At 32.9% G+C, this 15,555-nt stretch overlaps 1 protein-coding gene across 1 annotated transcript in view; it reads left to right on the top strand.

Moving 5' to 3' along the window:
• The window catches only part of LOC126777817 (mucin-5AC-like), an 83,042-nt gene extending 68,902 nt beyond the window's left edge, over positions 1–14,140 (top strand). Inside the window, exons 2-3 of the mRNA XM_050500990.1 lie at positions 6,158–6,223; positions 6,800–14,140. Of these exons, the coding sequence (XP_050356947.1) occupies positions 6,158–6,223; positions 6,800–13,743 (7,010 nt within the window). The 3' untranslated portion in view covers positions 13,744–14,140. The remainder of the gene's footprint in view (positions 1–6,157; positions 6,224–6,799) is intronic.
• The last annotated feature ends 1,415 nt before the right edge of the window (positions 14,141–15,555 follow it).

The following is a 15,555-nucleotide window of genomic DNA, read 5'->3' as shown; positions in this document are numbered from 1 at the left end:
TATTTTAAATAAGTGTATGATAACATACTGAATATAAACTACCTATGACTAATAAGTAGAAGTATTAAGCATTTATATTTCATTTATTCACCTATAAAGGAAGAAACGAAATGGCAACAATTTACCGCATATGTGGAAATTCTAAAAAGTTGTGACGTCACATTTTTTTAAAGAAAATTTAATCAATACGAACAAAGCGGATGGCAATATTTGCATTAGAAGATAATGATAATAAATTAAATTGTCAACGTGCGTAAACAAAACAAAGGAAAGTCAGTATTCTTAAACGAGTCGCCTTAAACCTTATAGATAAACGAAACCTAACATTTTCAAAATCAATGTTGCAAACAAACCTATTTGACTAACGTTTTTGAAATATAAACTTAAAAACCATGACGATACGAAATTGTTTGACCAACAATTAACGATTCGTTAAAAGCAATTATTGCAACCGATGCAACAATATATTTTCAAACTTCTATCGTCTTAAGCACATGTACAAATCAGACAATTTTGAAATCTACGCTATTAATATAAGGTTGAAATTAAATTTACTTTCTTCAAAAAATGCCTCTTATAATAATATAGCAGCCATGAACTCTATAGACAAGCATTAAGGTTTAAAATATATTACATATCACAGAGGTTGGTAGTAACGCAATTTGCAACTGCAAAAGTGCATTGACTCACCCACTGACATAGTAATTTATCTCTATCACACTCGTGGATATTCTATAGACTGTCCTTGTCATTTTTACGACACTAAGCTGTAAAGTTTGACACACATTAAAATTCTATGTTTATTTTAGTGGGTAATATTTAAAAGATTATTTTTTCCAGTGCTTATCTGTTGTAGATGACTAAATTATTGAAATGAAAAGTGTTCTTATTTCAAAATATAAATTATATTTATATATATTATATCATAAGTAAAAAGCTAAATATTGCAAGTATTGAAATTCATTACTTTCCCGTGTATTTTATAGCGAATTGCTAAACAGTTCCAAAAAAATGTTACAGAATTAAATAAAGCATACTTCAACAATAAACATTCGCTTTAAAGAGCCCATTCACTCTCATTCAAGTCGAAAAAGTGAAATTCGATTTTTAAAAAAACAACAATGGACGCATGAAAAACAACTTGATCTTATTAAATGATACTATTGGAATGTAACATGTACCGCGTCGTTCGTAGCTTATTTAGTTTTAGATTAGACAATATTATTAGTTTTCTTAAAATAGTAGTCTAGCTCTATCTCTTTCATTAAATTACTGCTTTTGGTTGTTAGTTTGCATATTTCAGACTACATTCTAGTAAAAGTCGCATTCGATTTACAAATAAACGAATTTCACAGATACAAATACACCTTCGTTAGAATACTTAATTTAAATTTGGAATAAATAAACATTTTCTAACAAAACTATGAGTCGTATTTTCATAGTAATATAGTCTTAATTACAAATACATGAAAACGAGACCGTGCGAAATATTATTCGGTCAATTTTGTAGTATAATTACACGGTAAGTGGATGTTATTAAATGATCTATTTCTCAGGAAATACTGATTAAATTAGCGTGATAAGTAATGTAATTAGAAGCCTAATATGCATACGGAAGACTAACGGTTGATACAATAATGTCAACAATATTTTAAATACTGTTACTTTGCATGTAAACTCTTTAAGTGTCATTTAAATATATTTTAAAAATAGAATGACAAAATGTTTATTATCCGTGCTTATTATTTGATATCAATATTTAATAAAATACTTTATGAACATTTCCTTGCAATGTATTTTTAATGAAGTAATCTAATAAAGCTTAAAATATTGTATAATATTTATTCAAATTTAAATTTGAAAAAAAATAAAAATAACCGTCATAAATTTTTTTTATAATTTTGTAATGTAGCCATAATAAAATATATTTAAAATATGTTTATTATTAGAGAAAATGAATTCTGTGAAATGTAAGTACATAGTTTTTCCTAATAACGCAGCTGCAAAGTGAGTCAGTTAGGTCATTGACTGTATAAATTATTGTTAGTATTTGATATTGTATCAAACTAGTTTTGGTAATGGATAATGTAATCATACAAATATTTACATGACATAAATGACTAAAATTATTATGAACGAATGGTATTGAATGATTATCTTGTGAATTGACGATTCAAAAGTTTTTGTAAGAGCTTATTTGAATAAATATATTTTGATATTTATTTAATATTTTATTGCATATAAGTAACATAAGACAATAAATCAAACAACAAATGCGCAAAGGCAGTCTTATCGCTTGAAGCGATCTCTCAAACAACATTTATTGAAAGAAGTTTTGATGTTTTTTGAGAAACAATAAAATACAGAACATCTTATAAATGATATTTTTGTCACACTAACGTATTTTGTTAACTGTACTTCAATGAAAGTTGCAAGGAGCGTTAATGGTCCACATTACTATGCATTTGGTGTGGTTCCTGATACCTTGTATGTGTTTGTGGAGAAATTGTTACAGTCTGTCACTGCCCTTATATATGACGAGTGGTCTATTTCTATGTACTCTAATACGTACTGTGCCTCGTACACTGTCTCGTTGGTCTAGTGGTTTGATGTAAGGCCGCCGACCCGGAGATCTATTTAAAAGTTATTGGGTTTTCTGTTTGAAAATTCTCAGTAACAGCCCGGAGTCTGGAAGATGGAAGTGTGTACACTCCCGTGCCTCGGAAAGCACGTAAAGCCATTAGTCATGCGCCTTAACTCTTTCCGGTCGTGTCGGATTGCCGTCCCATCGGATTATGAGACTAACTCTCATAATCCGATAAGACGGCAATAATAGAGAACTAACTAGACGGCAATAATAGAAATAGACGGCAGAATAGAGAACAGGTGCACTCTACCTGTGTTTGCGCACACACTTGTGCACTATAATATCTCCTGCGTAGTTGGCTAATCTCTCTTGAGATTGGCCGCCGTGGCCGAAATCGGTTTGGAGGACATTATTATTATTATTATTATTATTATTATTATTATTATTATTAATACGTAGCACGTGACACAACATAGAGAAACAAACCAATAAACATAATATATATCACATATAAACGATTTATTTATATAAAGGCCCTAGGTATATGCAAATAATTAAAAATTGCTACTGTACGAATCATGACTGCGTGGAATTGTGGCAAGAATGCTAGCAGCCTTTTCATGCATGCATTGAATTGCAATTGTCATCCTCTAAGCGAAGTTAGGCCCTTGTAACCAGTAAATAAGATGATTTATTATTTTTAATTAGTTTTTTCCATAATTACTGTACGATATACTTAGTTAAAAATAACTGTAATAATGTAACAAAATAAATCGAACAAGTTGATTTCTTTCTAATATTAGTATGATAATATTAATTGCCTTTTCAAAATAAAACATTTATTAAAAGTTTATACTAAAAATATTTAAGGAATTATTTGTTTCATCGGTATTTTAAGCAAAAACCTGCTGAGTTTTATTTATTTGTTATTCTTCTTGCTGCTGATTATGAAAACAGCGGTAGTTTCTATTTCGATAATAGCCACATAAGAAATTTAAATTTTTCTATATTTAAAAAACAGACTAACGATTTTTATTTTTTCTCTTAATTAAACTGTTCTGAGGCGTGTTTCCAGTATATGTTTATTTAACTACATTTCCAACCAGCATCATAATCGAAATTTTGAATTTTACAATTCCAAATAGATTTTTAATTTAAAATGGTGGTAACCTCGATACTACCCCAGGGGACTAAGGTTACTATTAAAGTTTTAATTTCCCACAATTAGCATATCTTTCACTCAACTGTACATCAATGAGACCAGTACAACACACATAAGTATATGTCGGTCATGATTGCTATGCGTTTGACGAGCTGGTTTCCGGACGCCTTATACGAGTGTGCCAGTGAAATTGATTCTAATAGGGCTGTCACCAAACGGTGAAATATACAAACTTCATATTTATTTATACTATTTAAGTATATTATATATGATTGTTGATAAATCTTTCTCATTTGGAAAACATTATATCTGTATTAAAAAAGCCTATTTTAAGTTGGATTTGGAGCTTGCTCCAATGTGGGTTGGTGGAGACGTGGTTGGATATGTGTCTGATTTATGTTTATTTTAGAAGGTATTATTGATTTGTAGCATCTTAGACATACGGGGTTCTTCACGATGTTTTATGCCGAACAAAACATGAAGTATAAAAACAAATTAAGAACATGAAAGCTAAGTGGTGCTTGCCTGGCTTGAAACCCGCAATCTTCGGTTGAGATTCACGTGCTCTGATCACTGGGTCATCTCTACTGGTCTGTTGGTAAAAAGTTGTTCTATTCTGTAAAAATGAATACATTATTCTTGTTATTGCCTTTATCATTGAGCAGAAGTGAGTTACTAAGAGGCATTTCTTCTCGTCTAACATGTTTATAAAAAGTGCCCTCTTATAGTGTAACACAGTAATCTTGATACTTGAACACGACCGTAAAGCAGTGGGTCAGCGGATGCAACACGCATACATATCACTTTGGCACAAATACCACGTATCTGATACGACGGTTATATCCGAAAGTTTTTCTAAATTTTCATTTCTTGACCTTCGATATATAAAATATAGATTTCAGATAACTGAAATTATTTCGGTTAATTTAACAAAGGTGAAAATATATATAAATATAATAGTGAAACATAGATCTGTCCCTTTCTGTGATTATTGATTTGACATACGAAAGAAGAAGACGTTTATAAGCAAGGCCGATAAATATAACATTTACAGTTTTTGAGATGCTTTGAATTTTAAACGCTGCAATTGCTTTTACTAGCAAGTTAAATATTTTTAATAGAAATATCTTTTGATTTCTCCTTATCGTTCTAAGTGGTCACGATTTGCTAAAATAGTTATCTGGTTTGTAAGTATCAATCTTGTATCATTTGAATATATGGATATAATTAAAATAATATTTTGCGATTTGACTTTCAGAAAAATTATTTATTGATTTGAACCATATCTTGGTTATGTCTTATGTTAAAGTTTTTAAAATTGCTTAAATCACTTACAATTTTCAAGTTATCTAATATTTACGAAATAAAAATTTTGTAAGATATAAAAACCCTTTACGAGAAAAAAAATTCTTGCGCAAATTATTCAAACAATGAAGACAATCAAATACAATACGTGAAAACGCTGGCCTTTTTCTCACGATCGCTTGGTTTTAAGGATGTTTCCGCAAAAGTCTTGCAAAAGACAAACATACTTTTATATTTGAAATTCGTAATTACTTTATAATACCAGAGCCTAGTTGGCCCAGTGGCAAGAATACATAAATTTTAACTTAAGAAAACGGGTTCAAACCCGAGCAAGAATCTCTCAGTTCTCAGAACATACCCTATAAATAAAACGTTTATTTCACAATACAAATATTTCTTTTGGTTTACGCGACGCATACAAATAAAGCACAAAACATTAATGAATTTTACACCTAAATATTTCTCATGCATCACCTCGTCCGTTGGTGAAAACTTTATGAACATCCGTTCCTTTGTTTTTGAGTTTCTCGCGTTCAAACAGACAGATGCAGCTTGGCTTTGTTTTATAATATGTAGTGATATGACTGTTGTTTGTATTGACCATTACTACCGGACATTTTTAATTAAAATATATATATATTTTTAATTAAGTATTCGTGCAAAGTCAATGCGAATAACTAGTTAGCACTAGGCGTTATTTCATAATTCTTACGTATGACCTTGGTTCGCTACTTTCTATAAAACATCTGGGTTATTTGATTATGAAAGAAATCGATATAATGATTCAATGTAGTTCATTTTTTACTGTTCTTGAGTCAGATATTTAAGGATTACATATGTGTCTTGGTTGTTGTTTGTTTATCTACAAGAAAGACGAAACGTTTTTTCTAATGTGAATCTGAAAAATATTATTAAACCAATATAAATAAAACGTATAACAGATGAACTTGTGGACTGCATTTCAGAGAAGGTTTTCATATATAACATTATTAAATAAGCGCTTCGCAGTTTTAGACTATTGATGCGACAAACGTAATTTTAATGCTCGTAACAAATACAAAGTAAATTAGACAAAATAACCAAAATTTTTTCTTATGTTGCAGATATAAATGATAATGAATCTATCGACGCGTCGAGAATAAAAAGAGAGGGGGTCCTGGATAACAGGGGTGAGTAATCAAAGAGCGATCCCCATAACAATTTTCTATTGTAAAAAAATATATGCTTGCAGTTAAGTCTAAACTTTCTTATATTTACTTATATCCTTCTTTTATATTAGTATTTTATGTATCTCATTTTAATTTCACTAAAAAAACTCTAATACTTTCGAATATATTCTATCTTTAAACTTTTAACATTTCCGTTGTTGTTTTAGTAGATTATTTATTAGTAAATTGTCACTGTCGGTTAGACTTGTTGCTTTGATTTCTTTTTCGTAGAGAATATTTATAATTTCATATAAAATATGTATAAAAGAAATACAAATCAACATATTTGGGCATTGACATTAAAGTTGTACAAAATTTAGTGCTAACATATATGCAATTATACGTCTGCCTCTTTTAGCATCTAAGTATTCTATTCTATCTGTATTGCGTAATTAATTGTATGTTTTTCTTTCTCTTTCAAATCTAATCCCCGGGTCGTGGTCAACTCCGAACTCAAATGGACCTTGTAAAATATAACGCACCTCCACGATATCCTATCCACGACTTGACGGAATGACAACTGATTTACGACATTAGACCTGACTGTGCTGCTCGTTAACGATCAAAAACGAAACGATTATAACACGAAGGTAGGACGATACCACAGCGTTAAACCTGTAATCGGCCTATTAACTTCAACCGCAAGGACTTTCATTCAGGATGGTGTCACAACTGAGTTCGCTACTCAAATCCTAGGCACCACCTTAGACAATGGACGAATTTATGCTCAACTTCTTACAAAGTCGTCACTTGTCCTTTACAATAAACCTTCCAACGTTGAAGAGGCATTCATCGTTAATCCAACTCGTGTACATTCAGATTTTGATGGTCAGTGGAATGTCAAACAAGATTTGGGTATTATAGATCCAGATAAATTTGTACTTAAAAATACCGACTATCTTGCACCCAGTAGTAGAATGGAAATCGTGTATGCAAGTAAACCTACTCAAGATACATTTAAATACTGGAATCTCCCTAGTTCTCCAGAAAATCAGGCTGATAACCAAATTTTCGATGAACCAACGGCGCGCAAAGTCCAACCTTACAATAACGAACCCAAGTTTGAAGTGTATAACTATCTTGATGGACCAACCATCGAAAGTGAGAAAAAAATTGAATTGCTTAACCCACATATATTAGAAAATGTAAATATATTACATCGACAAAGTAAAGCGTATGAATCACCTTCTGAATCTATTAAAGAAGAACCGAAGAATGATGAAGATACTATAAATGAATCAGATATTGTTAAGGTGAAACCTAATTACGATTTGCCAACGTTTACTATTAAGAACGAATTTTCACCAATATTTTATTATATTGATAACGTTGAATCACGTCGTTCACCACCCCAGTTATTACCTCAAACTAAATCACCTAAAAAATTGTTCGGACAAAAGAGTGAACCTCGACCGAAAAAGACATTCACATATGCCGGTTTTGCTGATTTTACAACTGTAGTTGGTGATACTGTTATCATATTTACACCAAATACCGAAACGATTCGCCCACCTAATCCAGACGAGGTAAACGTTTTTCCATCAGCTAAGCCAGTTGATAAGTTAGCTACTAAAATAACCTTTTTGACAGCTGAAATTCCTGTAGCGACATCTACATATAAAGCGCATGAAGTTAATTTTGTTACTAAAATACAAAATGGCGAAGAAAGTAGTTCAGAAAAAGCATTGAATGACGAAGAAAGCTTAAAAAAAGATTTGTATGAAATCGATGATAAAATTCCAGACACAGTAAGTGTCCAATACAATAATGGCTTTGACCTTAACTTAGATGTTTTGCAGCCATCAGAGCCTGTTTATACTACAACAGAGAGTACAAGAAATACTGAAAATTTAGAAATTATACCTATAAACGATTACAGCTCTCAAGCAACGGACCCCTTAACTATGTTAATGCCATCTGCAACAGTTATCGACGAATCAACAGAATCTGCAGTAACAGAACATAATGAAAGCGAATCATTTACAAACTCTGAAGAAGAAAGTGACAATACTGCCGCTGAAGTTACTGAAAAAATTGAAGAAGAAGAAGAGGAAGAAGAAGAGCAAGATGATAATGAAAGCACGCAGGAAATGGATTCTGAAACAGTTACTACTACTGAAAGTGGTCATAGTGATGAATCTTATGAGATCGAAACCACGACAGAAAATAAATACAATAAACATGAAGAAATATTTTGCACTAATGGCCTTGAAACCCAATCTACTATGACGACAGCATATAAAACACTAACATACTTAACGACTTATTTTATACCCTTAGAGAGTACTGGAACTACTACTTCTATAAAATCAGACGTTGTCGTCGAAAGTAACTTAGGATATATAACTAATTATGTGTGTAAAACAAACCTTAATATCGAACCGACGTCTGTTATACCAATCGAACTTCAGAGCACTGAACAAAGCAATATTGAATCACCAGAAGTGGTGTCTAAAATAGAAACAAACACTTCAGTCGAATTTGAAATAAATACTGAAAGTCCACCTAAAACTACACCAATGGAAAAGGAAGTAGCAATGACTGTTTCACAACAGGAACAAACAACTTTATCTAAAGATAATGAACCCGAAGGTTTGGAGGATACTAACTTACAAAAAGAGTCTACACTGACTACTACCACAGAGCGTCCTTCAACTAGTCAGAGCCATATTGAGGTATCAGTCAGTACTGAACACAGTCCAACAACAGATGAAGATGATATAAATAATTCTGAAAACGAAATTGATCTCATATATAAAACTCTTTATACAACTTACACTTACTTTACTACCTTCTTTGGAGACCAAACTTCAAGTATTGCAAGTCACAAGTCTGTCGTTACTAATATAATCACGTCTACTATTGATTTATCAAAACTTGATCCATCATTAATAGGCGCTTTCGATAATGACGATATTGCACCGACAAGTGTTGGTATAGGTAGACCAACCGAGACACTTGCAATCAATAGCATTATTGATCTCGTCAAAAATAAAGATGTGATTGAGTCTGTTGAAATAAATAAATCTTATAGTTCTCAAACACCCACTCCAACGTTGGATGATGATTTAGTGGCTAGTATTAAACCAGATTCTGTTAAAACATATTATACGACGTATACATTCTTTACGACGATATACGTCGGATCCGACGCCAACGTTTGCAGTAGAAATGAAGTATACACAAATTATGTTGGTCCTGATGGACTAATACCCTCAAAAACTGAAGCATTAACCGTCGAAAATACAAGAGCTCAATTCGACTTTAGAAATTGTAAACAGGTCAAGGGAATGACTCAACAAAGCTTAGATGATAATTCGTCTGTAGAGAGTAGCATATCAACGGATCAAAATCAATTAGAAGATAATAAACAAAATGAAACTTTACCACAACCGACGCCTATTGAAGTGGATATGTTATTTAGCGTTGAATCAAATCCTCTTGTATCAGAAAACTCATACGTAACAGATATTAAGTCATCCTTCTCAAAAGGGGAGACAAAGTATTTGGACAATAATAATGTACTTGATGATCAGATAAGTTCTGAAAGTAACATTGATGAAATTTTGCCTTCACCGACACTTTTATTACAAACAAGCTATACTACATTTACATATTTCACCACTATGTATATAGGAAAAGACTCTAGTAAAGTAAAGAGTCGCTTAGAAACAATAACAAATGTAGTAACTGAAACGATCACTCCTAAAACGGAGCCCGAAGAGGATAACAATTTACCAATTACATACTATACAACATTTACATACTGGACTACGCTTTACAAAGATAAATCTACAACAATAACTAGTCGCGAGGAGATCGTGTCAAATATTGTCACGCCATCGGTTCAATCTATACCAACTATAAGTCCTATTGATACTACGCCCATAGATATAGTAAGTGTTTTACCACCGAAAGATATAGAAGTGGCAATAAAACCTTCTTTAGTTGAGGAAAACTTAGACCAAGACGATGGCAAAGCTACATTTTATACAACCTACACTTACTTCACAACATTCTATGCAGGTAATACATCTCAAATAAGTAGCAGCTTAGAAACTGTAACAAATATCGTCGATAACACAAAATCAATTGAAGATAATCAGTTAGGAAGAAAGGTTCCAAGTGGTGCAGTAGATAAAAATTTGATTCAAGATGATAAACCACGTATTACTCCTACAAAATTAAAGGAAGAAATACAAGTTACAAAACAACCAAATCCTTCCGGTGTATCGCCTTCTATATTACAAGGAACATATATCGACAACTTATTTGCTGAAGTTAAACCAGTTGAAAATAGTACTCCTAGTCAAAATAATGAGAAAAAGATTATTTTTTCACAAGTGGCGGTAATATCTGGTGATTCAACAATTATAACAAATGACAATAAAACTCTGAGTGAAGATACCACATCTACGTCTACCACAACAACTACGGAAGGATCAATAATTACATCTACACCAGAATTAATAGAAAGTTCAGTTGCTGATGCTGAGACAACAACGGAACCTCTACCTGAAATAGAAGACGAAGAAGATGAATCAAACTCGAAAAAGAGAGGTCGTCTTACTTTTACGACGAAAAAACCGTCATTTACTCCTGTTATAATTCCGTTTGCTTCAAGAAATAGACCCACGTTTAGCCCTAAACGCTTACCTATTCCAAATAGTGCAACAACTATTACCCGAGCAGATTTTACACCAACTATTACTGCTACTCCAACGCTAAAATCAGTTAGGCCGACGGGTAGTTACAGTGGTAATAGAAAACAACCTGCTGCATTACCTGGATCATCGAGTTCAGGAAGAAGGTTTGCTGGTCGCACTAGTGCCAACATAAATTTATCGGCCAATATTCCAGCTTCACGACCTGGAGGTTTCCCTAGAGGCAACATTGCACCAACATCCAGAAGAACTGGTTTTAGATCTAGTTCTTTAAGAAGTAACAGTTTGGACTACGCAAGCAGATCAGCAATTCCAAGAATTCGACCTACTGCTTCATCAAGGTTACGAGGTGGTAGACAATCTGCTTCTATAAACTATCCACCAAGTGAACAAAATGAGTCAGAAACTTTTGCAACTCAACAGGAAGAGAGTGTCACTGAATCCCTTGATGAATTTTCGGATATATCTCAAAGGCAAACCACTAACAATCCTTTACTAAGATTTAGAAGACCACCTGTAGCCAGGCAACCTGGCACGGCTATAACACCAAGATCTACGACGCCTTCGTCTAGACGTAGCTTAACCACGAGAGCACGTACTACGACAACCAGACGGACAACTACTCGCTCAACTTTCAATCCTTTACTTGCATTACGCAGACAGAGACCTAATTCTTTATTACCTAAAAGAAATCTTTTCAAGCAACCAGAACCAGAACCTGAAGAAGAAATAATGGAAAATGAAGAAAAGTATAATGAAAATGAAGAGCTTTTAGATGAAGAAGAATTCGAAGAAGACAATGATTATGAATCTTCAGATAGAAAGGAACAACAAGTCGTATCGCCTTTACCACCGAGAAAAAATTCAAATGCAGTTCAAATAAGACCTTTTGCGTTTAAGCGACGTTTTAAGCGTCAAGTAGACTATGGAAATAGAAAATATACTAATTTCAGAAGGCCTGGAATAAAACCAGGTAGTACTCGAAAACCTGACCCAGAACCGGAGACAGAACCACCAGCGCCGTCTACACAAAAACAAAAAACGGGGCGCTATAACTCTCGTCCAAACGGCCGAACTACTACCGCTTCTGCACCTAAGGTTTCTCAAAGGCAACCATTTATTGTTAGGGGTGAAAGTAGATCGACAACCACGTCAGCACCTTACAGACGAGGAGCTAAATCGAGACCTTCGTCAAGAACTACAACTCTTTCATCTAGACCAAAAGCTCCTCGCTTATCTAACGGAAAATCCACCCAGTCTTCAAGATCTAGTCCCTCACGTACCACAAGTCGATCTCGGTCGCGTACAACGACCAGTAGAGCATCAAGCAGACAAAGAAATTCTTTTGAAAACTTAAGTGGCGAAAGATACAATAAATATGATAATATTTTAAATGACGGTAAAATTACTATAACACACCAGATTCCATTTGAGGTAACAATACCTATAGTTAATGGAAAGATTACTGAGTACAAAAACGTTTTATCTGCAAAACCAAGTATTGAGACATTATTACTCAATCAGGTGGCAACGACAATTGGTCCCATTGGTAATCAACAATTAGTACTTGCTTTAGAATCAACAGAATTAGCTGAAAATGGTGCAACCAAAATAACGAAATTCGTGTTACATGAAACTCCTACAACTACAGTAATTTTTACACCTACAACTATTAGGGGTCGCAAAACATCGTACTCGCACATTTTACCTAGTACTGTTTATAACGTTGAACCCGTGGTACAAACTATTGCACCTGAAATTAACGCTAATGTGCCATTAGCTAATTTATTGTTATCTCAACTTTTATTAGGTAATCAGCAACCTGCGATAAATCCTCTTCTTGCATTGCAAGGGCAGGGACTGTTACCGCAACAACCAGTAGTACAAACACCTGTAACAGAGTACAAAACTAGATCAACTACCTATGTAACAACAGTTACTGATGCAAGGGAAACATTTTTAACAATTACTTTTAGAGGCACTCCGATATTGACTACAATTGTAGATCCAACTACAAATGTTATTACTGCTACGGAGTTTATAACTGATACTGTTGTAACTACACCAACTGTTTTGGCACCTCCTCCTCAATACAATTCTTTATTACTACCTCTACTTCTCCAGCAGCAACAACAGCAACAACAACAACAACAGGCACTGTCTTTACAGACTACAAACCCATTACTTGGATTAGCACAAGCTGATCTTAATTTATTGCCGAACAATCTGATACCGAACAATAATTTGAACAATGACATATATAGTAACAGTCCAAAACCTAACATATTATCCGACTTTAGTAGTAATGAAGACTTTTCTGAAGACGTTCAAGATAGTGGTGAAGATATTCCACCACCGTCACCACGACCCACACGTAGGAAGAGTAAACCGCGGGCTCAGAAGCCGGCTCCGCCAAAACACACTAGTGTAGTTACATTATACGTATCTGGTAAACATCCTGGAGAGTTCAGTACAGTACTGTCAACTGTCATTTCAGACGACACACAGACTGTAAGAAAACGAGAAGCTATATATTATGAAGATGTTAAAATATTGCCATCTACATTGCCATCTATAGACCAACTTGTAAGTTCACAAGGAGACAATGCATTAGAAAACTCTATGATTTCCGACATGGATAAATATTTAGCAAATTCTAATATTGTATCACAAACAGAAACGCAAAGCTTAGAAAGTATAGTGGGTAAGATCAGTGATCATGTTAACTACAATGCCTCACCAACATACGTTGTAAAATTAACAACACCCTCAACACTTAGAGATTCAAAGCAGAGTTCTGTCGACGATGTCTCTTGAAAACCGAACAACTGGTTAGGTCTGTAAAGTAATGATTTAGTTATTTATTTACTTTGTATCATAGTAAGTTAACTATGAATAGTGCCTTATAGTTTTAGCATTTAGCATTAGGTTACAAATACTCTTTTGACATTGTAGATAGGGATTCATGTAAAGAGGTTTATTAAGAATAAGATCACCAAAAATGTTTTGACTTGTTACCATATATTGAGTTGTATTGTCAAAAAATTATTATTTTTAGGTGAATATTATCTAATCACAGCCTAAGAATAACTCATAAAATCTTAGAATAAAAACCCTAATATAAATACTACCTTTTATAATACTCGACCTGCTTCATTTGTAAATTGCAAATTACGACTTAAAATGTTAAAATAATAAAAATGTAATTAAAAATAAACAATTTGTTTTATTTGTATATAATAATAATTGAAAAGTGAACACATATGTATAATAAGACATATTGGTACTTAAAAATAAATACAAGTCATCTAAAATATAAAAAGGATAAACGTAGAATTTAATTTTGGAGAAGTTCAAAATATGTTAACCTAAAAATATAAAATAACATAAATATTACTTGGTAATTAATATATTTTATTATATATGCTACTAGATTTTAAAATGGTACCTTATTATATCAAACCATTGAAGAAATCCTTTTCTAAATTCTACATTCTACTAAATTATTTATCTTATTAATGACGAGAAAATCTTTTGTAATATCGACTTGGAGAGAAACTGACTTTTCTGACATAACTGATGGTGACTAAACGATGACTTGAACGGCCTTTGAAGATCCACGAATCCAGATGGTTCTATCCCACAATCTCGTCACCATCCGTCTAAGGAGGTGAGTTTTTAATATTAGCTAAAAGTAATGTAGAAGTTATACATCTAGATGGTTTGATAACATCAAAATGTATGATATAATAAATCAAATGTTATATGATCTATGTATTCAAAAAAACAATAATTTCTATCTAGATGTATAGCTGTAATACCTGTAAATAGTAGATAAATAAACATATTTTTAAACAAATTATAACGTGTATATAATATAATAAAAGGTGTTTTGAAATGTTACAAATCGCTGAGGTATTAAAGCTTCATATGGTTGCATTATTAAAAATTATGTTATTATTATCAAATGTTAGTAGTGTTCAAATATATATATACATCATAATTTATAATATTTGAAAATAATAACCTATAATTGTATTATAATTAATTAGTAGTTCTACTCATGTTTTTTTTATATTGCTTTTTTTTATAGAATCTGTAGGCTGATGAGCATATGGGCCACCTGATGGCCAGTGATCACCAAAGCTTATAGACATTGGTATTGTTAACTATCGCTTACATCGCCAATGCGCCACCAACCTTGGGAATCCTTCAAACCGGAACACAACAATACCAAGTACTGCTGTTTTGCGGTAGAATATCTGATGTGTGGGTGGTACCTACCCAAAGGAGCTTGCACAAAGCCCTACCACCAGTAAAAATGATTTAACACATATAATATTACACCTACATGCAGTGCTGTATTAATCACGTATCAAGATTAGCAATTGCTACGGGCCCCGCGCAAAAGCGAACCCCCAGAGGCCAACTATAAATAAAAAATATAAATATTATTATTTTATGAGAGAGATTTCCTTTCATCAGATCAAATTAGATCAAGGGCCCTATCAAAATAATTTGCTACAGGCCTCACGCTTGCTTAATCTTGCACTGCATACACATATTTTTATAGAAGGTTCATAAAGATTTTTCTAAATGCACGACTTAGCATGGAGTTATAAAATGGTT

Source organism: Nymphalis io, chromosome 24, assembly GCF_905147045.1.
Source record: "Nymphalis io chromosome 24, ilAglIoxx1.1, whole genome shotgun sequence".
NCBI lineage: Eukaryota > Metazoa > Arthropoda > Insecta > Lepidoptera > Nymphalidae > Nymphalis > Nymphalis io.
This window is presented reverse-complemented; position numbering and strand designations above follow the sequence as displayed.